The sequence below is a fragment of the Hirundo rustica genome, chromosome 2, assembly GCF_015227805.2.
Source record: "Hirundo rustica isolate bHirRus1 chromosome 2, bHirRus1.pri.v3, whole genome shotgun sequence".
Taxonomy (NCBI): domain Eukaryota; kingdom Metazoa; phylum Chordata; class Aves; order Passeriformes; family Hirundinidae; genus Hirundo; species Hirundo rustica.
The window spans coordinates 42823999-42851251 of NC_053451.1; the positions used below are offsets into that span (position 1 = coordinate 42823999).

The 27253-nt window shown below is 36.8% G+C and overlaps 1 protein-coding gene across 2 annotated transcripts; it reads left to right on the top strand.

Moving 5' to 3' along the window:
* The first annotated feature begins 97 nt into the window (after window positions 1–97).
* AASDHPPT (aminoadipate-semialdehyde dehydrogenase-phosphopantetheinyl transferase) lies at window positions 98–27253 on the top strand. 2 transcript variants are annotated; one of them, XM_040057027.2, is made up of 6 exons: window positions 98–241; window positions 1021–1246; window positions 13185–13306; window positions 14039–14200; window positions 20552–20629; window positions 25129–27253. In XM_040057027.2, exons 1-6 carry the CDS (start codon window positions 98–100, stop codon window positions 25285–25287), a joined length of 891 nt encoding a protein of 296 aa, XP_039912961.1. In that variant the 3' UTR covers window positions 25288–27253. The 2 variants fall into 2 exon arrangements, with proteins under 2 accessions (XP_039912961.1, XP_039912962.1); XM_040057028.2 differs by lacking the exon at window positions 98–241 and adding an exon at window positions 254–506.

The following is a 27253-nucleotide window of genomic DNA, read 5'->3' on the forward strand; positions in this document are numbered from 1 at the left end:
CCGCTTCCCGCCCGCCGATAGGCTCCCGCCGGGCCCGAGGGGCGGGTCCCGGCGGCGCGGGCGGCCCGCGGGAAGGTGCCGGCAGCGCGGCCGGGCCATGGGCAGCGTGCGCTGGGCCTTTCCCTGCGGCGCATGGCGGCCCCGCCGCCGGCAGTGGCTGCTGGCCGCGCAGCTGGTGCAGCCCGAGGAGAAGGAGCGCATCGGCCAGTTTGTCTTTGCTCGCGATGCCAAAGCCGCCTTGGTACATGGGGAGCGGGGGCGCGGTTGTCTCGCTGCGCAGTCAGCGTTGCCCAAATTCCTGATTTGTCGTAGGAAGACATTCCCCGCAAGGGTATTTCAGGGATGTACAGCTAAAGGATAAGCCTTCTATGAAAGTATGAAGAGGTGCCTCACTGAGGAGCAAAGAGGGACGGCAAACTGCTGTCAGTAGTTAACTCTGAATGACTTCACAACTTCTAAGTCGTGATACCAAGTCAGGAGACAAAATCAGCGTGCCCTGGGACACTGTACGTAAGACCATCAGTGTAACCATCAGAGTAGGAAGATAAAATTGTTTCACATGATTCAGGTTTTAAATCTCGCCTAATAATACAGTAATACACACCTGCTAATTAGTCTGGAAGGAGTTACTCATCACTTTTGGCTGTTGAGTGTTTGATTTAGCATCTAGGTAGTGAATGGATGTACTGAATGGGAGGCTATTGAGATATTTTTACTGTTCAGGGTGGTTTAAAAGCATTTATTTGTGCCATAAAGTATCGTAAATAAAGTAGAGAAAGGAGCTACTGTAATTTGTCTAGGCCAGGACTGCTTATTTTCTTGTGTTGACTGTGCTAATAGTGATAATGTATTTGATGAACTCTTTTGCTTGCTTTTATAAAAGGGAGGCATTTAAATTATTTGGTTAAAATACACGACTTGATATCAACAGTAATAAACCAACATTTTTTAGGCAGGAGGTTTTCTAGCAACCACATAGAACAGTAGTTCTGTATGAATTACTTCCATTTTATTTCATAGGCTGGTCGCCTGCTGATGCGGAAATTAATTTCAGAAGAGCTGTGCATACCTTGGAATGAAGTACACTTGCAAAGGACATCAAAAGGAAAACCTTTCCTGGCCAATAACTTACTCGGTAGCAATTCAAATTACAACTTCAATGTCTCTCATCAAGGAGATTATGCAGTCCTTGCAGCTGAGCCTGAGCTTCAAGTTGGCATTGATATTATGAAGACTGATTTACCAGGTAATGCATCATGGTGACAAAAGCAGATTCTGCTTTGTGTTTGAGAACTGAACATTTTCCCATTTCCCAAAGAACCAATCTATGTCCTAGAAATTTAGTGTCATTAGAAGAGAGTGTATGAATGTTTTGTGTATTTGGGATTCCTAGCTGTTAAATACACTCCTATAAACTCGTTGCTTATTTTGGGGTGCATTGTAGGTCAGATAGGGATATGTTTCTCATTTAGAGGAGCAGAACCCTGGGTAAATGAGGTCATGAATCCTTCTATCATATGGGCTGTACCAGCATCTGCAGATACTTTAATTATAGATTTGCTGTCTGTGAGGCAGAAGCAGGGACATCTTTCCAAATAGGGACAATAGGATCCATCCCCATGCGAACTTCATAGACTGTATTACTCAGTGGTCCCACAAGTATGGACATTTTATGTGTCAGCTAACTGACAAGGCAGATTCTCTGTGAATTTCCAGCAATCCTCAGTGAGAGGGGATCGTGAGGAGGGACATGAGTCTTGGGAAAAGACTTTACAAAATTTAGTTATTGGCCTATTTATTTGTATGAAACGATGCTATGGATTAGTGAACTTCAGGATCAAAATTAGGATTGTATTTTTAAGTACACTTTTATGGAGAGCATTTAGTGTACATGTATTTGTGGATGCATGACTGGGTTAAAGGAGAAACATACTGGGATTTACAATTGACTGGAATTCTGTTATCTCATTCTGATATCTTATATCCTCTGCTGGTATTTTAAGCAGCTATAAATGTAGCTGGCATTTTAAAGGCATGTTGTCAATGTCCAGCTGACAAGTTTTATGAAGCATGTTAAACTTTATTTCTGAAGTCTAAAGACTAAGTAATACTTTGAGATCTGATACAAGACAGGCTTCAGTGTTTTTACTCAGAGAGAGAAAAATGGTGGTTTTTTGGAGATGCTGGTGATTCCAAGAACTAAACAATGACCCATGTCTTCCTTTTTGTAATTATAATTTATATTTTTGGAAAAGAAATAAGATACTAATAGAAATGTAATAATTGTATGTGGGAAGCAGAGCCAGTAATTAAGTAATATTAAGGATAGAACTTCATATTACAGAGACTATAGTTTAAAGCTGGCCATCTTTTCACCTAAAATTTTTCTGAGGAATGTTTTTGTCTTAATAGAATCACCTGCAACATTTTTTGGTAGCCGGGCTATGAATAGGCAATACTGATTTTACCAGTATTATTTTCTCTGATAGTTCCACTGAGTGGTGCTCTTGTTCTGCACTTGTTAAGTACATTATATTTCTGAAGGTGGATCCACTATAAATCTCTTTCCTTGGAACAGATACAAGGACAAAAAGTTCCCTATGAGCAAAGTACATTTCAGTAGGTTTGTTTTCTTCAAGCACTTGTTTAAATGCAAAGTACTTCATCTTGTGAACAGCATCTTGATTGAGGTCTCTAGTATTATACCTTTTATATTCCTTTATTGTTCAACCAACAAGCATGCAAAATCTGCAGTGCAGATGTACAAGAGCAGCTGAAAATTTTGAGAAGTCTGCTGTTTGTGTGCTACTATGTAACAAGGAGTCCTGGTGCGCGTAAGCATTTTATGTCACTTCTTAATCCGTAAGAAGCTGCCTCTTTCCATATTACTTGTGCTTCATCATTAAAATCTGAGAAATGAAACTACTACAAGACATAGCCTTCTTCAAAGGTGAAGACAGGCCACTCTAGGAGCTATTCTTACCACTGCAAACAGTTGCAGTTCTACAAAAGTTCCACAGGTGTGCAAAAGTTTATCACATTTTTTCCTCTCTTCAGATATTGAAGTAAATACTGTAGTGATGGTAGAAAAGGAAGATAGCCTCTTTAGGTATTGTGTGTTGCTGCCTTTTGGTTATCTGACAGGTTATTGTAGATTTAAATCAGTCTTTCAGTTTAATTGGTTTTGAAGAATTACTGAGATCAATGATTATTTTTCTTCTCTTCCGATCAGCATAAGATGAACTCTTGAGTCATTTGGAAAAATGCACACTGTCCTGTAAATTTGTTAGTGGAAGTGTCTGGACATTATTTGGCCAGAGAGGTAATGCATATGGATTTATTTTAAGCCTTTCAAAAAAGAAATGAGAAGGATTGTCGCAGTACTGTTAACTCCTGTAGAAAAATGTGAGCTTGCATTTGATTTTTTAACTTACATTAAAGAAGTTCTGCAACAAATGTCAACTTGGTGTGAGTGGTGTGTGGGATGTTGATTGACCAGCCACTTAAACTCTCTAAAGTAGAACGTTTTCAGAGACTTAGGAAATAATTATAGCTTAATAAAGATTGCCTTGAGCATTTGAAAAAAGTTTAGATATTATATGGCTCAAGAGCTTTCCTGCTGTGTAAGTGAATTTCTTTTCACTGATGCAATTTTTAGCTTAGATGGATTTGCAAAGATAAATAAATTAACAGTTCATTCCATATCTTTGAAAATCAGCCTGCAATCTTTCTTACCTATCCCACTATATTTACTTTGATCCAGACGTCTCCAATCTCAATTTCATACCAGAACTAAATATTTGACATGCAGTAGAATTAGCTTTTCTCCTAAATATTTGGGGTTTATGCTAGACTTGCTTGTTAAAAGACACAAAAGGGTAAGTTTTCTGCATGTGAATTTCACAGAAAAAGTAATTTGATCTAAAAATACTCCAATAAATGCTTTTTTAGGAAACTAGGCTATTATGTGCAAACACCTAATTATTTGAAACTGGTTTTCACTGAGGCAAGGAAATATAAAAAGAACTTGACTCATTTTTCTCTTTTTATTCTCATTATTATGATACGGAGGTGAGGTAATGATAGATGAGGTGATGGTGGAGATTTTCAAATCAGTGACAGGTCACATGTGTATATAAGTCCCACATGAAGAAGCTAAATACTGTACTTCAGTCTAGCTAATGGAGGAAAGCCCTCTCTCCAGACAGTTTTAAACTTTGTGCTGTTAATTTTGGTGTATTCATAAGCCTAATTGAGTTAGGCACACATAGTTAAGATATTTGGCATGTCTTTTAGCTAGCAGACATGTTCAGTTTTTGTGAACTTGGAGTGCTTATTTAATTGCTACATTCCAGGTTTTAAATAAGAATTTCCTGATCTAGAAACAAATTCCAAATTAGATTGTTCTTTAGAGTGCTTTTGTCCTTAAGGTGATTTACCTTTATTTTAAACAAAGTTGTCACTGTTTCTGTTTATTGTTGTATTTCAGTAAATCTCATAGCAGAAATCAGCATCTAATCTTTTACTGCTAGAGACAATCACCAAATTATTAATTAATTACAGCTTTAGATGTGTAGATGCACTGCTTGGAATGAAGAAATCAACAAAAGGTTTGATGTAAATGTTACTTCTTACAGATGAAAGAAGTCATCATTTATAAATACATATGTAAGCACATCATTTTTAGATGTGAAGGATGTTAAAACAGCTGATATCCTTGTTGAGCTAAAGAATCACAGTGATGCTATGCACTTACAGGGAGATATTTTTTTGTTCTTGTTCTATTTGCAACGGGGTAGAAACAGCCATCCTAAACATATTCTTAAAGAATATCTAATATATAGCAATTTCATTGCTTTGTTTTATTCACATTTCTAACACAGTTTTAACCTGGAATTACACAGTTCTGTAATTGATAAAGCACCAATGCTTGATAAGCTGTGAAAGAAAGTTGATATTGTGATTAAATCTCAGCTTTAAAGGAAAATTTCTTTATTTTCCAAAGAAGCACTCTTAATCCTTTATGACTATTTCTTTAATAGAAAAATGTAAAACCATTTGGATTAAAATATAAACTGATAGCAAAATGCAGAACTATAAAATTAGGATGTGGGGAATATATGTTTAAAATTAGGGATAAACTAGTGATAAAGAAAAGAAAAATCCTAAACTAGGAGCTTTTATTAAAAATAAGAGCTGGAACAAAGATGGAACAAAGAGTAACTAGAAGATTGCTTGTCAGGTTGTTTTGGTGTTGTGGGGTTGTTTTTCATTCTGCACACGGAATTCACAATAATCACAATTTATTACTTAATTGGTGTTTTGGGAAATTAAGTTACACAGTCACAATGAGCAGCTAAACAGAACCAATTTTTTTTTTTTTTTTTAACAAAACTAAAAGTGCTTCTCAGCCTGCACTAATGACAGTTAGCTTTGGCTTTCCAGATTAAGAAAATGTAGCAGAAAAATCCGATCCAAGGACTAAGGTTAAGTAATTACTATGTAGGTATTAAAAAATTGCCTTTGAGGAGGTTCTTGCTAGCACTGCCCATTTCCAATAGCTTCAGCTTTACAGATACATGTATTTTTTGCAAGAGCTGGAACACAGAAGCTGACTTTATTTTCGTTGTCAGAAGCTTATTTGGATATTGACTGTGCGAACTGTGTATTAAAGTCTGGAGCCCTTACTGGTTTCAAGGCTGTGAGACAGTCTTTTAGAGATAGACTTGCAGATTTTTTTAGACTGACTTACAAAGTGGTAGAAGCTTATCTTAAATATTTCACAACTCTCCCCAGTTAAAAAAAAAAAAAGTTAAACCCCACATCCTCAGCTGCATTTCACTGATGTCTTTCCTTTCTAAGAGAAATTCTGATTTTCAACAAATATATTTTTATATTTCCTCACTAAAGATGGCAGGTTGCTTATGTTATGTCAGGTTTTCAGGAAAGCAGGGCCAGGAGACATTTACTACTTCCATAGATAGCTGTTTTCTTGCCATTTATTGGGTTGGTTCTGGTAATTCTATGCCTTCATAGCTATTATGTGCTGTGTTGTATTTTGATGGAAAATCCAATTTTGTAGTGTATAAAAAAAATATTACTTGCCCTGCATAGTTATCCTGTTTGTTCATCAGACTTGTTGGGTTCTGTATTAAGCCTGTATATCTTCCTTTTTTCTTTCTCAGTAAAAACAGATTTAATAAAAGAAAAACAAACACTTGGAGATGATATCTACAAGAGTAGGTACAGGTGAATAGACCGTTGAAGTTCATCAGTTTTTCATCTGCGGGCCTCTGCTTTTTCATCTGCTTTTGCCATGTTGTAGCATATTTATCTTTCACTTGCATCTTTCCTTGGATATTTTGGCTGGATAAAAGACAGCTCCTACAGTGGCAAAATTTGTTTTGTGTGATGTTAAGGGGAAGGATGTGGGGGAGCAGCATGCCAATGACTAGCTGACTGCTGTCTCTTCCCTGTGGGAAGACCAAACAAAGCAAAACATGCTGGATTTAGCTGTCGAGTGGGACAAACAGTCTTCCAACTGCTGGGAAGCCAAACAAATGGCTTTATAAGGCTTTAGGTTTTTGGATTTTTGTTCATTTGTTTTTAAAGAATGTCCTTGTGTAGGAGAGATTGATTACCAAATTTAAAATCATGTGGGGATTTTGGATTTCATTACGAAGGGAGAGAAGAGGGAAGAATGGTGTACAGACCATACAGAGGTGGGGAAGTTTTAAGTGTGAAAATAAGGGATATTTTTACTGCATTCTACTGTGCAATTCATGTTCTGGGACAGGCTTCTGTGCAGTGTCCTGACTTCTGCCATTAGAAAGCAACTCTGTTGTTCATTGGGTTCATTTACTGCATGGGATATCGTGAGGTTGGAGGACATAGACCCAGAGCGTGTGTCTCAGTATTGAGGACCATTTCCACACCAAATTTAGAGGAGACAACTCTCATCAAACTCTTTCAGGGAAACCAGCTCAGTTTGAATCAGCTTGTGCTTTCCAAGGTCACAGAGCTTCCCAGGAAAAAATTGCATTAGTCAGATCAAGGAGGTGTTAGAAAATGTGAAGCATGTAGTGAAATTCATGTGGAAGATGAGGATGACTTAGGTAGTGAGAATTGGCTACCACCCCCCCCCAACCCCTGTTATCCAATATAGTGTTTTATATACCAAGTACCAACTGGATTCCAATGCAACCCCAGGTTCTGCAGTGGTGTTAGCTTCTTAAAGATGGGCCTGCATTCCCTCTAATTACACTGTCACTAAATACCTAACTTTTCCTGCATGATAAAATGTGAAGGGGAGATCTGCTATTGTGATTAAATCTCCTTTTTTTTGTTGTTTGTCTGTTTTCTTGGGCAAGTAAGTGTAGGGTTTTGCTTGTTTGTGCTTTTGGACTAGTAGATGATATTAAGTTACAGTTTTTCTTTAAAATGTTAATTTTAAAGCAAAGGATTAATTGCCAAAGATTTCTGTCAATATTCTGAATGTATAGAAAGGCCTTCTAGCATATTACTTCATAAAATGTAATAAAACATTTCAGAGATCTGGTGGCTTGGTAGTACTATGTAGTGTAAGGCTATAGATGGTCAAACACCATCTGGACATTTTTTTCCCATCTGTAGTTGTGTCCTCATGACTTGCTTTATAAAGGAAAGTATATTTTTATGTTTATTTAGATTTTGGGGGTTATGTTTTAGTGTGATGCAGTGTAACTTCCTAAGTATTGATAGGAAGTAGAATTCCTGCTGTTCTGGCAATGCAATGATTGCTGCAACTATTTGATGTATTTTCTATAATGAAAAACTGATTAAAGTGTCATTTTTGCGGGGTAAATTTTGTTTTTGCTGAAATATTATGGCTGCATAGAGCTCTGCTAGCTGTGGTCATATAACTTCTTGGAAAGATCTTAAGCAAGTAAAAGGTACAAGACAAACACAAGAAACTTCTTATTTTGTTATTGTTCATTTTCTTATTTGCTATCACTGTTTAGTTGTAAGTACATTTTTCTCAAAGAATTTGAGGTCCTCGAGTCATCGTAGTGATTAAGACCCTTTGTATTTTAAGTGCTTTTATTTTCTCCACTGAGAAGCAAGCTAAAACCATGACCTTGCAGCCAGGTCTTTGACTGCAAGCTCTTCAGTAGCAAGTGTATGTTCCAGCTGAGTGTTTGGCATGGAAAGAACATGTAAAAATATTCTGGAGTGTGAACAAAGTTTGAGAGGATCTGGAATTCATTTTAATTTTCAGAATAAATGACAAAAAGCATGAATCTGTTGCAGACACTGTGCTACTTGTCTTCAAATTGGTCAGATATGAGGTATCCTGTTAACAGCTTTTAATTGTATTTCAGGTTTCTTTGCCTAAGTCAGAGCGTATCAAAGCTGCTTGTGTTTCCAGTCAAGATTTAGAGGTAGAGCTATCTAAGCCATTATGATTCTTTACTTCCTTTTGTTTTGCATTGACTATCAAGGCAGCTTGTTTAATGTTCATCACTGCCGTTAGATCCAACCACACTAATGCAATTGAAACCTCAGCAGTTTCTTTAATATTGCAGAGACTTAATGATGCTCTCTGCAGAGAAAATATCAAACATTATCAAATTATTTCAGTCTCTTTATTTTTCCATTTTTACAATCTGGAAAATGTTGAATAATTCGTAGGAGACAATGTCAAATTTTCAGGCATTTTAGAGTTAGTGCTTCTCTGGAGTGTGCCAAGATAAAACACATCAATATTAATGTACTGAGAATGGATGTTTAACATACATATAATTGGGAGAATTGCAGGATACTGACAGGAAGTGTGGAGGTCAGAGAATGTAAATCCAATTTGCAATTCACACTAAAGCTGTGTGAGCTAGTAGATTGAAAAAACATGCATTGTTAATGTTTTATCTGGTTCTTGTAAGTTAGTCATTTGTCTCACTAATTATTTGCCTTGTGTTGTTTCTAAACATCTGTGCAAGGGTTAGTTGGTATTAATAAACAATTAGGCCTTGGGCATCTGTTGCAGAAATTTTTTTTATGTATCAGGTTACTTTGGTTTCCTTTAGAGATGGTAAAATGTGATCAGATACGGTCCTACACCGAAAGTATGGTCGGCCCAAGAGTCCAGGACTTGAAACATTCATCCAATACAGTTGGTCAATGTGTTATAGTTATTTTTATTAGGCAGATTGAGCTGTTCATGCTTCAGTTGTTCATTTTGCTATGTATGACATGTCACACTGCCACTTTACCTGTTTTCTATCTGACAGGGAACTGGTTGTATTGATTAAGTATTAGTTCTTGATCACTGACTTGTTTCTTTTATGCATTTCAAGTTGGTGAGGATGCTGTTTGCATTCTGGGCTTTGTTTTGTATCTTTGTTTTGAGTGTTTGTTTGGGTTTGGTTTTGTTTGTTTGTTGTATTTTTTTTCAGGAGAATAGTTGATCAATAAGCTGGCAGTAGTAGTAGCTTTATAAGCTAGTTTGTTTGTATCTGACCAAACCAAGTTGAAGACTGTAAATTTGTAAAACCTGAAGTGTAGATGGTCAGTCATCTACTCTTCTTACTGTTTCTGAGAATGCATGGCGTGGTTTTAATAATTTTTGGTACAAGTTTGTACCATGCCTTTGTGAATTGTGCACTGTATTACCAAAGCTGATTTATGATGAACCTGATGTTTGTAAAAATGTAAAAAAATGTATGAAGATTTCTGTGTTAGTCATATAGGTAGTAATTTTCACTATTAATAGCATCATAGTTTACATGGGTCGTAATTCTGATTGCCTTTATCTTCCTACAAATACAGCTCGTTGGGATTCTTTAGCAGGTAGAAAAATGGGGGGAAATTACACTGTATTTATGTACTAGTTCTACAGTGCATTTGCAAACAGGACTAGAGAATATAGTCTGTTTTCTTATTCTTCACTCCTGCCTCTTTAAAATCAGTCTTTTTATATCTGGTCTGTGGCATTACTGTTCTACAGGGAAATGCAAAGCAGATATTTTGCTTAGTGTTTAAAAAAAATTAACAAAACACTAGTTGTCATTGAAGTGGAAAACATGGCATTACGTATTAATGTAAATAGCTCGTGCAAAAAATCCAAAATGAGGATACATGCACACATATGAACATGTACACTTAGCTGCATATAGCATGTTTACTTTACTTAAAAGTTTATTAACAAGGAATGTATTTTAAAATCAGAGAGGGCAATGTAATTAATGCTCAGCATTAAAAGGAGTTAGTTTGTTATTTTGAACAGCTCTATTTCCTGACATAGGCAAGTAAGAAACGCTTAATTAAGAAGTAAGTTTATTTTTGAAACAAGTTGACAAGAGGGAGTTACTTTAGAAATGCAAATTTAAAACAAAGTAATTAATTGCTTGTTTCGGTTCTTTTGAATCAAGTTTTTTATAAATTGTTGCAAGTACACTTGGGGATTTTTTTTTTTTTTTTAATCAAACTAAAAGCAAAAAACCAGCATTTAGACAGAAACTTTCTGCTGCTTCTAGTTTTGTCCTCTTCATATATCCTATATCATGAGAGACATGGGAAAATTGAAAGGGGTTTAGCAAAGGGTAACCAAGGTGATTAGAGAGTTAAAGAACTTGACCTATGTAGAAATGCTGATGGAGCTGGGTTTGTTGAACCTGAAGAGTTGAAAGTTCTGAGGAGGGGAATCTAATCACATCCTCCCTGAAATGTCTCTGCAGAGAGGATGTACATAGTTGTCTTCATGAGGTTGCATGAGAACAGAGCAAAAGGCAGCAGGCTCAGGTTGCTCCAGGGGCAGTTCTGTCTCTATAGAACAAGTCTTCACCATGAGAACAGCAGAATACTGGACTAGGTTCCCCAGAGAAGAGGTGAAATACTCGACTTGACAGGGCCCTGGGTAACCCAACATGAGGCTCTGGTTTTCAACAGAAGGTTGGGCCAGGTGGTCTCCAAAGGTCCTTTTCAACCTACATTTTTCCCCATGGTTTATGAATCTGTCTTTCCCTAATACTGAAGCAAATGTGGAGAAATGGATTAGGCAGGCTGTGATACTGCAAGTAACTTGTGGAGAATAGTAATTCTAAGTCCTATGATCTGTTCCTCAGAGAAAAGCAACTGTAGTGCCTTAAGGAAACAGCGAGGGAGTGCACTTAAGGACAAAGTGGTGCCTGAGCTTTTTAGGGGAGGAATGTGACAGACGGTGGGAGTGGAAGGGAAAGTGTAAATTTGTGTAAATTTGAATATGGGTGTTGAAAAGGTAGCTGAGCAGTTGAAGAAACCTAGGACAAGAAAAGGGGTGAACAGTGAGGAAGAAAGCAGTAGCATATGGTTTTGATATGCTCTTGTTGTACTAAATGGTTTAAGCATCCAGTGTTTTCACCACATGTAATAAAGTTGGGATGGCAGGACTGACAATGCAGGAGCCTTTATATGCCTCTACATGCTGAAGGTAGTGTAGTGTGAATAGTCTTGGGTGGTTTTCTCTGGTAGTCCTGGGTTGTTGAAAGGAGGAGAACTCTCTAAAAGTAATAGCAGAGGAAGGGCACACCAGGACATTCTGGAATGTTTTGTAGTTTGAATCACAAGAACAGGCTGGAGCCTCACCACTGTTATCTTAAATATTCAAAAAAAGCGAGAAAGGAGGAAAAATTGATTGTTTAGAGCAGGTATTAATGTAGTTATTTGTAGTTATTTGATTGTAAAATGGGTCATGCAAACAGAAAGGTAAAAAAAAAAAAAAAAGCCTTTCTCCAAGTTCAACAGTATTTTTTCTTATTTTTTATTGTTTCAGGGAAGTTGAATTGTGTAAGTGGATGGATATAGAATTTGCCTTGGTAATTCGTCAAAGCATTGTGGTTGCTCTTTTCTTCTGCTGTTATTTTCTCCAGAGGGAAGTTAGTCTCATCCTTGGACTGTTCTGGATCATTCCATTAGCTTAGTCCTGCAACTCTCAACAAAATTCTGTCTTAAGATGTTGGCTTTAGAATGCAATTGAGGTCATCTCTGAAATGTCACTGCCATGTCTTGTGGGATTTGTATGTCAGATAACACTTTGCAGAATGGTTTGGAAATTGTGAGAAAACCTGAATGTGTTGGTTTGGTTGGTTTGTTCTGGTCAGTTATTACTGCTACAGTTAGAATCTGCATCTTAAGCAATTACTTAGTGAATGGATTCTTCAAAGTAATGTGGCATTGGGAGGGGGAAAATGTTTTGGATTAAATATGACTGATGTTTTGTTTTTAGTAAGAGCATTAAGGAACCTATCAAAGAAATTGTCTCAATATGGAGAATTGTCTCTATCCATATTTTTATTATCCCTACTAAAGAAAATAGATTGTTTTCTGCCATTGTCTCTTTAGCCACCTGTAAGCCCAGTTGGATGCTTGCATTGGATGGGATACTGATTAACATAGGGTAGCCAGGCTTGTAGAAAGGTCCATAGATTTCAATGTACTATAGAAATACCATTGATCTATAGAACCACACACTGTAGTGTCTTCTACAAGGTAATTTTAGGCTAGTGGGGGAAGGTGGTATAGCCCCCAAAGAGCTGCTGCATTGCCACACAGCTGTGATTATTTCTAGAGGAAGCTTAAATTCAATGTAAGGATTTGGAGGTTTGGTAATTTGAGGCTGGGTTTTTTGGAGGATTTTTTTTTTCCCATTGGTATATTTCTTACTGTTATTTTTGGCATCTCTTTACCCCCATTTTTTTTCCACAGGAAATCCAATCCAAATAGCTTAATATTTGTGTGATAAGTTTGGAAGACTGCTTCTAGAAGTGCTTAAAAAGTGTTTCTTTGTATCCCAGCATCCAAGGGTGGGAGGCAGAACAGCTTGATAAATTTTGACAAACAGCATGCTGATTTGTAAAACGTTACTAGATCAAACGATCAGATGCCAGAGACTGTATATGCTACTTTTGTAGCTGAATATATTTTTTTTATGTTTATATAAAATCATCATTGGTTAAATACTTTGCCTTTTAGAGAATGCTGGAAATCCTGCATCCTGGGCAATCATCAGCTCGCTGCTTTGAGGCTGTATAAATTTGAATCGTGGAGAAGAGTTGGTTCATAAATTTTTTTTTCTTGTAAGTTTTTTTCTAGAGCAATAATGTGAGGTAATTCATTTGCTTATTATTATTACTCTGTTAAAATTTCTGTAAATATCTCTGTCTGATTTATAGGTAGTAGCTCAATTCCAAATTTCTTTCACATAATGAAGCGACAGTTTACTGAAACGGAGTGGGATGTAATCAAGTCTATGAGTAATGAATGGATGCAGCTGGATATGTTTTATCGGCACTGGGTAATACTTCATTTCCTATTTAAAGTCTGCAAATGTTCACATTATTTTCTGATATAATTTATTATTTTCATTATAGTAAAAATGTAATCTTTTTGTGGTGGCATAGAATCATAGAATGACTTAGGACATATTTTCCTTTGGAAAGGACATCTGAGATCATCAAACCAACCCCTAAGCTATGTCCCTAAGCACCTCCTCTACCCATATTTTTAAGAATTTCAGGGTGACTCAACTACTTCCCTGGGCAGTTTGTTCCTGTGCTTGAAAAGCCATTTGATGAAGAAGTTTCTCCCGTTGTCCAGTCTAAATTCCCCTGGTGCTGCCTAATACCATTTCATGTGAAGATATTCTTGGACTTTATATTTCAGTGATCATTTTAATATCGGAATAACTTTGAGAACCATGGTTCTCAGCTGACATTTACAATGGGATTTATTAGTAGTTTTAAACACATAGCCAGAACAAGGTAAAGCATTCATATCTGTATGTGCCACTGGGTAATTTCAGTTCCATGTTTATTTTAATGCAGCAGGTTAGTCTGGGTATAAACTATGCTGATAACTTTTTCTCTTGATAATTTCATCAGTCTATCCTCATATTTACAGTAGTATAAGTCTTAAATTTATTTTGTCTGCAATGTGTGCTCAGAAGTAATGAGTATAGAACAGTAAGTAGCAGTTTAAAAACCAGCTGACAGCCAGTATAAATAAATAGATGTTTTGTGTCTTTTAGGCCTTAAAAGAAAGCTTCTTAAAGGCCGTTGGAGTTGGAATTGGCTTTAACTTGCAGAGAATCGAATTTAATGTGTCTCCATTGCAACTGGAAATAGGGAAGGTGTATAAGGAGACAAAAATGCTTCTGGATGGAGAAAAAGAAGAGGAGTGGACATTTGAGGTAAAGAACATTTTTTCACTAGAGATAAGAAGTCTCAGCTCCTTATGGTTGCATTGTATGTTTGATTCTTTGTTTTTAATTGCAACTTCACATCTTTATTCTGTATAACCCCATTGAGCTTATATTAATCAAAACCCAGGAGATAAATGTGCAGTATTTTAAAGTGTTTGTTTGGTTTTGGTTTTTTTTCTATGGTTGCCAGGACACCCCATAGATGGATTCATTATAATGTCTCTGTATTTTTTCCTGTGCCTGGAATATATTTCCTGCAGTCTGGAAAGGTCATTCTAAGGTATGCAGGAAGTTCATAGAAATATATTTAGACCTGATTTCTTGAACAGGTCGAAGATTTTGAAGTTCTTCATCAGTAGGTCTAGAATTGTTGATCTCAATACTCTTAACTGAGTTTTGGGGTTTGGGCTTTTGTTTTCATTCTTCAAAGTTATTGAGGCTTATCACTAAGATATCTGTCCTTTCAGATTTGGTAAGAAATTATCAGTATCATCTCATGTAGTTTAAAGGATATGTAGGGGAAGTGCACTGTCAAGTGCACTTTTCAGTAAGATTATTCAGTTTTGAATACATATTTGCATTTTGAAAATACCTGTATTGTTGAAGACAGCTGTTCCAATAGAGCTGTCTAAATGACAAATCTCTGCTGTATGTTTATTTTCTTTAGTATACAAACTACATATACCCTGTGCATGTGGAATGGAAGAATGAATGTTCCAGTAATGTTTAACTTCAGAGTATACTTCTTCACAGTTCATTCCTTCATTCAGCATCTATTCCTATTTTGGTTTTGTGTTACCAGTCTATGCATACTAGATCAGTCCTCCTTCTTGATTCCTGTATAGTATAGCAGTATCCTTATGTTACGAAATTCACTAGCTGGAATTACACTGGCAAAGGAAGTGATTGGGAAAGCCTGTGATATGTCTTTTACCAGAACGCTTTCTGTGTTACTGCAGTGTGCCATGGCCAAGGGCTTCATTGTCTTCATTGAATTCTGGAACTCCTAATTTGATCTTTGATGTGCCTGTGGTTGATTGACAGAAATAACCTGAAGATGAGGATGCAGATAGCTCCCTATAATACTTAAATGCTTTCTAATAATTCCTTATTACTAAGTAAAATAACTGCTAGAATATTCATGCAGTTTTTGTCGGAGGAATGTCTCAGCTTCCACCCTTGTCCCCCTATTTCCCAAGAGTGCAGCATTATAGTGAGGCAGATTCTTGTATTTCAAAGAAAGGGCTTAATATCATGTTTCCTTTAAATACAAGCTCAGTTGGGGTATAATTTCATTCCAATATCAACATTCATTAAAATTAAATAAATAAAATGTTTTTCAGTGACCAATCTCCAGAGAGTCTAAAATTAAGCATTGCTTTACTTTTTTGTCTCTTCCCAAGTTTCTTTTAATTTTGTGTCCATTTTCTTTCTTTGTCTCATCAGATTTCTGAAATAACTTTTTAGTTGAAAATACTAATTTTGAGAAATCCGAAAGAGTCACCCAAGAGCAGACATTAAGTCACCTGTAAGACTACATATTACTGATACTGTCTTTTCCCTGGTTTCCCTGTTTTGCCTGTGTTGTGTGAGGGAGCTTTTTCTATCAAATGAAAAAATATAATGACCTCACTTCTACATTTTAGAACTGCCTATATCTTAGTGAAAGGAAATTATCAAAGAGAGATAGACTGTTTAAAATTCAATTATCACGTAGTTTTGATTGATTCATTTCAGTTTTAGAGAGAACCTAATTTACTAAAACTGGAAGGGAGAAATAAAGGGGATTTTATCCATTTAAGTTAGACAAAATATTCTAAAATCTCCTTCAGAAGGTACCATGTAATATGAAAAAGATAATTTCAAATTCATAAAGACCAGGAAAAGATCCACCACCTTATACTTGTCATGACTAAAAGGTCAAGACAAATACTAATGAATCAGAACAAATCCAAGTTGACAGTATTTAGGCACCCTGTAACTGTTCACAGTCAGAGCAAAGCCAATTCAAATTTGAGGTAGAATTTTCTGTGAATAGTGCAAAAAGGCTTCTCTTACTTCATTGTAAATAACAAATTAACTACTTTGTTATATAGTTGACTGTTTGTGGTCCTTTTACCAAGGGTTTAGTTTTGCTCAAAGTAGCTTTGCCCTTGTTCACTCCCCGGATTTTTTGGCTTGAATGGAAGGCAGTCGGTCAGAAACAGCCTCTTCTTGTTTGATTTTGACGGAAGGATTTAGCTTTAGGGTCTTGTTTTCTAGATATATTACTCTAGAGATTTCTATGCAGATTCCCTTCAGCTGTTTTGGAAGGAGCTGGAGGAAAAAAAGCATTGTTTAAGAGCATCAGTTTAATTTTAGGGTGTGTATGCGTTCAATATGCTTTTTTCATATAGACAGTACACGCTTTCCTCATTTTGAAAAGGTGACTTTGTTTAGTAATAGCTAAAAGACAGCTAGCCCAGTGAAGAATGATGACAGTATTTTTTCAGGGTGTTGATTTACGATGCAGTCATTATGATGATGGTGATGATTATTATTATTATGGATAATTCTGTATGCTCCGTTAACTTCCTTTGAAGAAAATAAACTTGGACAATTATCTTAGTTTCCTCTCTGGTACAGTTAATTTTCTTCTTAGTAGCTGGCATAGTGCTGTGTTTTGAATTTAGAATGAGAGTAGTGCTGATAACACACTGAAACAAAGTCAAGGACTCCAGTTTCTCATATTGCCCTGCCAATGAGGAGGCTGCGTGGTATGAGCTGCCTACTATGTATGAGCTCCCTCCTGTTAGGACAAGAGTGAAGTAGTGGTCAATTCCAGTAAAAGCAAAAGAGGTCAATTGAAAACAGTTATGACAAGTTCTATCATTTAAAGAGATCAATAGACGTTTATAAGATAGATACATTTGTAGCAGATCTTATATATGGAAAGATACATTGGCACTGGAACTACGCTGGCACAGGAACAGATTTCCCAGAGAACTTCTGGATGTCCTGTCCATGGAAGTGCGTAAGGCTGGATTGGATAGGACTCTGTGCAACCTGGTCTAGTGGAAGGTGTCTCTGTCCAAGGTGGGGAGCTTGGAATGAGATGGTCTTTGAGGTCCCTTCCAATGTAAGCCATTCTATTGAGATTATGAAAAATAAATTCCTAGTTAGTGATTTGCAAAATTCTAAATGTATTCATGACCCTTTCCTTATTGGTCCCAGTTGTGTACAACTGATCAGGAAGAATAACTGGTTAGCACTTACTGGAATCAGTATTAAAGAACAATCTTAAATGAGATGTAAGGCGTTAATTTCTGGTTTTGTACCTACCTCAACTTTGGATACAATTATTTTATATAGGAAACACATGATTTATCCTAAACTTTGCTTTGGGATTAAGAATCACCTGGCAAGCCTGCTGTTGCACTAATAACTTTGCATTTTTTCACAACAAATACTTGCTTGGTTTGTTTATATGTAAACAGATTACTTCCAGAACATGAATTTCAAAAAGAGATTACCTGGGTCAATTTGAAACATATTTAGTAATTGCTGGTGTGCAACTGGAGTTGGCATCTTTCACCCTCAGTAAGAGAAGTTAATCCTGTTGCGTTGTCAGGAATAAATAAGAATAGAATTTTTTATTTTTAAGACTAGCTAATCCAACTGTTTTCACTCATCAATCACTTCTGCTGGCGGGGAAGGTACAGATTCGTCTTAAGCTGTCTGTTGTAGAGTGAATTCATAATGATTTGAATTCCAGACACATCATTCTGCCGAGTCTTTGAAATGAGATCATTGTAAATCCCTGTGTGCTCTAGTAACGCTTTTGTTCTGTGCAGACAAAAAAAAATTTTGGTCCATTGTATGTTTTCTGGTTTATAGAGAGGAATCTTAAAAAAACAAACTCTCTAACCTGAAGCAATTCTATATGATTGTCTTCTTTTTGTTTAATCATCTATTTCCATTTAAGATACTAATTTTATAAGCCGGTATAGCAATATCTCCTGGGAAGCAAGCTGACCTGCTGTTTTTTATAGTTTCAGTATGTTTTATTAATTCCATTGCTTAAGGTTTTTGCTGGCCACTAGTAAAGGCCAGGAAAGATGTTCCGTTCTGTATTTTATTTGGATTTACATTGCTCTGAAACAGCAAAGATAGGTGAAGGGCATAGTTTATGTTTTATTGTAAGATGCTGAAAACTCTCTTGTGGCCACTGAGGATACACAAAATAAATTAAATGGAACTTCTTTGATTCACTGTTCTTTGGGCAGGGTCTCTGCAGGGAAGGTCCATCTAAACAGTCACTGCCTGAGAAATGCATCTTTGAGCTGGAAAAAACCATTATTTTGCTAACAATATGTAAAATACTATCTGTTGAACAAGCAAGAAGCAATATAAGTTGACTTCACAACAATAAAATTCTGTGCTTAAAGCTGTTTTCAGACTTCTGATTACAGGTGTAAACCATCGCTGAATGTGCTGTACTGTGCCCTCTGTTCTGATCTGTCTTTGACCTCTTGGACATGCAAAAAAAAAAAAAAAAAAAAGGAAGGGCATAAAATCAGGCAATAAAAAGGGAATATAGTATTTTTTTCCATGTAGAAGAACACAAAACTGCCACCCCAGAAATATATAAATGATTTAGCAACACCTGATCGATTATCTAATATTCATTGTCTTTCTTATTTTTGAGAAGTTAACAGAAATGTGCACACCAAGTACAAGTGGTTACCTCTGAGATAGCATTCTTTATGCTTGACTTACTTTCAGTCTTGTATCCTAGTAAAGGAGCGGAAAACCCAGTAAAATACCCCATAGGAAGTACATTTATAGCTCTTGCAGTCATGTAAAGTACCGCTTATGCTATAGGTTTATTAGTGTTTCTCATATTAATTTTTTTTCTTAATCTAGACAGAATTGAAGTACTCATTTTCTTACTAGTACTTTGCAGAAAGGTATAACAACATGAGCTTGATGGGTTTTTGTTTTAAGAAAGTGAGTGGTGCTGAAGAGATCAAAGTAAAAGCACAATTCCATTTCCTCAGCAGCACCTCTCAGCCAAGGCACCCACGTTTGCCAGAAACATCTCCCAGCTTTGCAGTTGTACTGGTGCTACACATGACCGCAGCAGCTGATGCCTTGGCTGAGCCGGGCTGAGTAGATTTGAGCTGAGCAGCTTGGTACCTTTTTATATACATGTATATATACAGGGCTGTTTTGGAATTACAGAAATGGTATCCTGGCAACTGAAGCCTTTCAAAATTCTTTATGGTAGACGAACTGTAGAAAAGCCTGATGCACACTCACGATTGTTCTAAAAGACATTTTGCTTAGATTAAAAGGGGAGAAAAATGAGGCAACTAACAACCTGTCAGAGGAAATTGGAGGAGATCATGGTGCATTCTTTACAATATAATTTAGTGCAGTTAGAATATTTCCCAAGGAAGCCAAAACTGGAGATTCAGTCTTATGTCTCAGGAGAATACCCCAATGACTTTTTAATTTTCAGATTAATGGCAATATCAAAATGGATCACTTTCCTAGGTAAAATTCTTGTTATTCTTGATTTCTACTTTAGAAAGTGTGCAAAAATTATGTGAAAACTTTCAAATAAAGAAGTAGGGGAAATTTTATTTTCTCCCCTTAGATATATATCTTTTTTAAGAGTCAATGGAATTATGGCTTGGCATGTAGAATAAGTTTTATTCAGAAACAAAAAAAGTCTATGAGTTTCTTTTTCCTGAAATTGTTTAGGATAAATTTTTAGTCTTTCTAGAAGAAAATATTTTCAAACCAAACTATTAAATAGGGAAAAACTATATTATTAAATATATAGTTATATGTCTAAAAATGCTGATTCATATTTACACATAGCAGTACTCAGATTGTGTCAGGAATTTAAACTTGTGCTCTTACATGCTGTCTGAAGCCAAGAGGGAGAGAGTCATTGATTTAAGTTTACAATGACAGCATTGTCTTTCAGAATATGTTCTAGAGGTTCACAGTTCATCTCACTGGAAAAGGATAGCTAAAATGGGTTATGTGGTTTGGGACTGAATGCTCAGGTCACAAACTTGAATACAAATATTTACAAATGGATAAGGTATTAGTAACCTATAGTAATCTGTCCTCAGCCCTGTGAACATTTTTATGTGCCTGCATCACTGAGCTCTCCAAAACTGCTAAGAAGTACTATTGCTTTTTTGAATGTCATTATTTTAAAGTCTTTTAAATCATCTTGTGCTATTGTTTTGAACTATACTCTAAACACTTATATAGTCTATACTCTGTATAGAAACAGTGTAAAGGAGATGCATTTACATTGCCATCTTTCATCTTTCCTAGGAGACCCGCTTGGATGACCATCATCATGTTGCAGTGGCACTTGGGAAACAGGAGGGATTTGTACAGAAAGATTCTGATGTAAGGAGTTGTGAAGTAGATTCATGTCTTGGTGATCACTTGAATATAAACTTAGGCTGTGGTTAAAAGTGTGTCATCTTGTATACAGGGCCAAGAAGGCTTGTTTTAGGCACAGAATTAACCAGAACCAAGCAGTATTACTGAAGTGTTTCTTCTAGTTCTCTTGCACCTATTGTTTCTTCTAGTTCTGTTGCACAGGAGAAGTCTGTGAAGGAGAAATAGTTTCAGAGGACAACAACAGATAATATCAAGTCTGTAATGCATGTATTCAATGTGTTCATTCAAGAGAAGATTAAGTGATTTTTGTCACAGCCTGCTACTACTCTTGTGGGAAAGATGGTATTCACAGAGGAAAATGGAAACAGTGAACCAATCTGGACTGCTAAACTTGTGTGACACCTCACCCAGTTTATTTTAGTGGGGAACTGTCAGTGCATGTATCCCAGAGCAGATCCATCGCTCAAACACCATTATGACAAGATAACCCCTGAGACAAGCAACAACAACCAACAGATGGGAAGAACAGCAGTGTTAGTCTTTATTCCATGTGGTGTCTCTATTGAGAGAAAGAGAAAAGCTACTTAAAAGCTTTTCATGATTTTCTGTGTAATTTAAAAAATACCGCATTCGTGAAAATAGCAATAAAAGTCAAATTTAAGGGACAGGCAGTCTGGCAAGTTGTAACCAAAACAGCCAGACAGTCAGCAAATGAGAGTGTGACAAATTGCCAGATCTTTCTCTGGTGTTCTAGTTGCTTACAAGAAAATTGGTTAGTTGTTTTCTCTTATTTAGACACAAAGATTCTACCAGGAGCTAGAAAAAAAAAAAGAAAATTAGCATAAGAATGGAAAAAAGCAGGAAAATGGTAATACACACTGTCCATCATGGTAATAAAGTCTATGTTCATGGATAGCAAAGGGGGGCAGAGTATTGGATAGATTGAGAAAAAGAAGTATTAAACTCCCTTTTAGGATTTACTGTGATAAACCAATGGACAAATATTTTTTAAGAAATTATTTGCATTGTTTTTGGCAGGACATACTTAAATTCCTGGTGGGGTGCACATTATCCTTCTTACAGGAATACTGATAACCCTAAGTCTGAGGTGAGAAGAAGGTGGCCATTTTTTGAAAGACAATTACCTAAGTATTCTACAGGAAACCAGGATTTTTAAGTATTGACCTTTACCATTATAGTCATTTACTTTAAACGTATCATAGGAAAAATCATCATGATATCTAAGGTTACGATTTAAATCAAGAGGAGTCTCAAAGGCTTACTTCCATGGACTAAATTTATGATGACCTAAATTTCATTATCTCAGTTCAATAAAAAAAAGTCATTTTAAGCAGAACAAGAGAGCATTCTGACACTTCCCAGTAAGGAAATTAAGTGAAAATTTAGGTACTGTTGCATTGTGTCTTTTTAGGCCTCCTTCTTACAGGAATATGGAGGAAATGAAGGTTGCCTTCTCTCTTTGTAAAAGAACCATATAAAGGATTCTTTTTATTGCTAGGTGTATTGAAAGAAAAAGTTGTTCATTCTAGCTTAACGTGAGTGTAAATGTTACCCAGTTGTTTCAGGATGTCAGTGTTTGTGTCTGTTCCCTCTCTGCAATCACAGGAGTAATTCATTATGGCCTGCTTGCAGAACATCTATCTTCAGCTTTCTTCACAAAATGACAGCATGTACCTACAATTCCCAGGAAAGACCAATTGTTATGTCAATGTACTCTAATTAAAAATCTCTAGTGTCAAGAGTCTTGTCAAAATGCTAGTGACTGCTATATGCTTGAGGAAACAGAACATTTATCTGTGCTCTTAACCTTGAGCTAGACATTTATCTGAGGCTAGTCTCAATAAGAGATGTCTGAGTTTAAAATTCTTTATAAATCCTGTGTAGGATATAAAGTGTCTTCTGTCACTTGCTATAGTTGTGAGGCATTCAGTCAGGACACGCTTCCTTCCGACAAGGACGTGCTAAAGTTCAAGCTACATGTGCCAACAACTGCTTAGCTTGGAGGCTTGCTTCCTATTTGGTACGCATCTGTAATGTCACTTGCATGGCTCTAGGCACCATTCCAGCAGCTTTACCTCATCTCCAAAATGTCAGAAGGATGGAAGTGTCTCCACACCATGTCACTTGTGCAGGGACATAAAGTGAGAGGCAGCTCATTCTTTTTCACTTTCAGTCTGCATTGACAGCTAAGAGTTTTTGTGCGTTGCCTCTTGTGCCCCTGGAGGGAGAGGATTAGGTCAGGGAATGCTTGAGCAAACTGGATGGGTGTAAGTCAGGGACTATTTATGGGATACAGCTAGCATTGCAAGGCCCCTCTCAATAATCATTAGTTGCTCATGGGCACAGAGAAGTGGCCAAAGACTGGAAAATAACATGGAAGAAGGAGGACCCAGGCAATTACAGGTCTGACAGCTTCACCATGATTGCTGGAAAGGTGGCTGAACAGCTAATTCTGAACACCATTTCCAGGCACAGCAAGGACAAAGAAATCATCAGGACTAGTCAGCATAGCGTCGCCAAGAGAAGTCATGCTCGACCAACTGGGTAAATTTCTGAAATGAAGTGACTGGTCTGGTAGATGAGGTTAGAGCAGTGGGTAATTGTCTACCTGTATTGTCTCTACCTGTATTCCAGTACCTTCTGTCTCTGTCACTGTCTCATAAGGTCCTCCTAGAAAAATGCTGAGTACTGGGTAAGCAGACAATGAGGCATATTGGAAACTGGCTTAATGTTTGGGCCCAGGGTGTGGTGATAGTGCTGCAAAGTCTGGTTGGAGGCCAGTTACCAGTGATGAACCTCAGGGGTCAGTCCTGGGTCCAGTCCTGTGTAACATCTTCATTAATGAACTGGATGATGGTGCAGTGTACCCTCAGCAGGTTTGCTGGTGACACAGAACTGGGAGGAGTGGCTGATACACCAGAGGGTTGTAGTGCCACACAGAGAGACCCTGTGTCCTGGTTTGGGGACAAATTTGGGAGAAAACCCCTGTATAGGATCCCTCTGGGAAGCAAACCCAAGTGGCCCCTCCCTCCAACTGGTCCGGTAAAAACCCTCTTTGAAGAAAAGTGGAAAAATCTCTTTTACTAAACAAATGAAGTGCATACAAGTATAAAGAATGAATAATATGATACAATAAAACCTCTCCTTCTGAAGTGAGATGGCAAATTGAGAAAGTCCTTGCCGTGGGTGTAGCTCGGCTCTCTCTCAGCGTCTCCTCAGTCCCAGTCTCTCCGGCGCTGCTGGAAAATGCCGAGGTCCAGGCCCCGGTGGGCCGCAGGTGCAGCCCCCAGTGCTCCCCTGGGTTTTCAGTCCAGAGCAGGTTTAAACAGTTCCAAGAAAAAGGAAAAAAAACAGTCCCTGGAACTTCTCTGCCCTAGCTAGCTTAAACTAACTAAAAGCAAAACAAGATCTCTGTCCTGCCGTCTCTCCAAGCCTCCGCCGAACACGCTGTCCGCAGAAGAATGTGGAGGAGTCAGGCAGTTTTCTCAAAACAAACTCCGCGCTTCTCCTTGCTCTTAGAACCAGTGTTAAAGGCACAGGACTCAATATACAGCACAAACAGAACAGACGATTGGGGATACAGGCATCATAAAGTTACCCGAGGACACCCTGACAGACTCATCAAAAATTGGTCAGTTTGTCTGATGTACCAAGTAACACCACTGCAAAGGAGCTCTACTGAATTTTATGAAATATTAAACATTAAGAATATGTCGCTCGAGCAAATGCCCATTTAGAAGAATCAGCTATACTTATGTTTGATTCTTGCAAGCTGTACTATCTGCCCTGCTGTCTGGAAGCAATTACATTTGGAGATGGCATACAGCAGGCTGCACAAGTCGTATGCTGAAAAAAACCAAAAACACCAAAACCTTTTTCTTCTTTGAAATGTGATTTCTTTTTTTTCTTGGAGTGATGAAACTAATATGGAGACCATGACCAAAACTGCCATCTCTAATATCTCAGTCCACATTTAATTGGATTTAACATGGGGAATTGCAGGTTGATTATGACCACTTTAGTTTTTAAGCAGCATTTGAGTTTGAGAGAAGCATGCAAAACGTCAGTGACTACTGGTATTCAAAAGAGTAGAAACAGGCAGACCTAGTGGAATAAATCCTTGCACAATTGTCTCAAATACTCATCTGCTGAAGAATTAAGTACGATTAAGTATGATAGTGGTCTTTTTATTTTACTGGTCTTAGGCAGTAATTCTGTCATACTTGCAGTGTTCTATAGTGCTCGTTCCATCCATTTTGTGAACTATGTTTCAACAAAAAACTCGATTTTTCTTTGTGGTCTGTTACATGTTTCTAACAGCTACTGCGTAGCCCAAGTGAGGGAAAGTGACATTCATCTCAAATGTAAAATGTTTTCTTTTTCTTCAGTAAGCAATGTATAGTTTAAACATGACAGAGCACTTTCCAGGAGGAAAATTGATATTTATTGATTCATGTTATGCTAATATGTGTTTTCTTTAGGTCCATTCCATGGAGCCTAACCAGCCGCAATTTACAGTATTGACTTTTGAAGATTTAGTTGCATCTGGTATTCCAGTCACACCTGAGGATTCTGCATATTGGGACAATTTCTGTTCAAAGCAGGAGGGTCCAGTGAAACAGAGTTCACATTCAAGATGAGACTGTGTATAAAAAAAAAGCTTGTCAAAATTCTTATGCTTTTACCCTGTTTAATTTGAAGTATGGGAATAAGTGCACATACGTAAATGAAACGTGTATTTCCCTGTTTAAGCAGACGTTTTATGACACTTCGTTGGAATTGTAAGGAAGACGTTTCCTTACTGAAGGAATTCTGAATGGAAAGCCTAAAACATGCCTTTTTGCATCTCCTTGCCTGTGGTTCTTGCACTTCAGTAATTATCCAGGCTAGGAACAGAAAGCAGTTGTACAATAATGTTGTTTATTAGCAAACGAGTGTTTAGTATATGAAAATGTGTTTCCATACTTATTTATGCTGAAGCTTAAATTATGATACTGCTTTTTCTCTTACAAAAATTATTCATTTATTCTCAGATGGACAGATAAAGTCAGGAGAATTGGTACAAATTCTTATGCTGTTATTGTGTAGTGCAAGTGTTTGTACAACACTTGGTGTTTGTGTAATGCCAGGCTGAAAAGGTCTGAGTCTTAGTAGTCTTGGAGCTACGTGTGTGCAAAAAAATGTTTGAGAAAGGGAATTAACTTACAAATAATTCATAGTGTTTTCACTTCTTATCTTTCTTAATTAAAGCTGCCTGTATGCAACTTAGTATTTGTCTTTTAACAGTTCTTTTTTTGTATTTTTTTCCCTCAGTGATAGATGCAAGCCAAGCAGCATTTCAATTTTCCTAGGCTTACATTTGCATCAGTCATAGGGGGAAACCTCAAAGAAAAAAAGTAAACTATTTACTTTTTTACAAATAGTCTTTTAACATCTGATGACAGAACATTGTACTGTCCTAACAACTGGAGATGTGTAGATCTCCATCTAAAATATTTTGTCTTCTGTTTCAAAACAAATCCTGTTTTGTGCCATTACCTCTCACTCTTCTTTCTCGAAATCATAGATAAAAGTGGTCCATCTAAATTTAAGAAAACATACTGAACAGAATGATCTTTGCACAAAAATAATTACCTTCTGTCCTGCAGTTAAAAATAGATCTTCATTGAATTTGGGGTTGTGTACAACAATGCTGCACCCTGTATTCTGGTGTATACCATGAAAAAGAGACTCGTAATGTAACCAAAGAATCTATGCCTTATTACAAATATGAAGAAAAGTTTGTGAGAGAGGATGATTTTTACAACCATTACACAAGCATTTAGAGTTCTGCTATAGGTAATTCTGAATTCAGACATGCTTTTGAACTCTCCTGCTTCCAGTGCTGATTAATATCTTTGTTTCCATTTCTATGACTTTTTCATCCTGTATGCTAATCATAGTTTTTTAGTGGTTTGCTCTTTTTTTCCCTTCAAAACTACTAATCAGTGAAGCAATGACTCCAGACTCCATAGGGGCTAAATTAGATGTTCAGTAAATTCAAATCTGAAGTTAAAAAAAATACAGAATATTTTATATGCACATTCTAAGTCATGTATTCCAGATTGTTTGTCTTTTAGAAAAATGAAATTCAACTTTCAATAAATAATTTGCAATCCACAGAGGTCCAGTATATGCCAATCAGTCACTGGAGCCATCAATTGCAGCTTTGCTAAACAGTTTGAGGTTGCGAACTTTTTTGCTAGGACAATGAATCGAATTGCAAATATGGGATGAGCTGAATAGAGAAATTCCAGATCTAGATTTCTGGGGATATGAGATTTAATTCCATATTAGAGATTAGATATTTTTGCATGGAAGCAGCATCTCAAACTTGAAATTTTCTTTCATTGGAAAGAATTTTAAAAGTATTAATGAAATTATTTATAATATTGTGCTTGCATCTAAGTAGAGGACAAGCCAATTTTGTTAAATTAGCAAATTGTGCTTGGTTTTCTTGCAAGGCATGTGATATCTAATTAGATAAACCTAAAAGAGTTTGATTTGGTTAGTTTTCCATGAAATAAAATCTTAGTTTAGTGTGGTTCATAAAGAATTGTCTAGAAG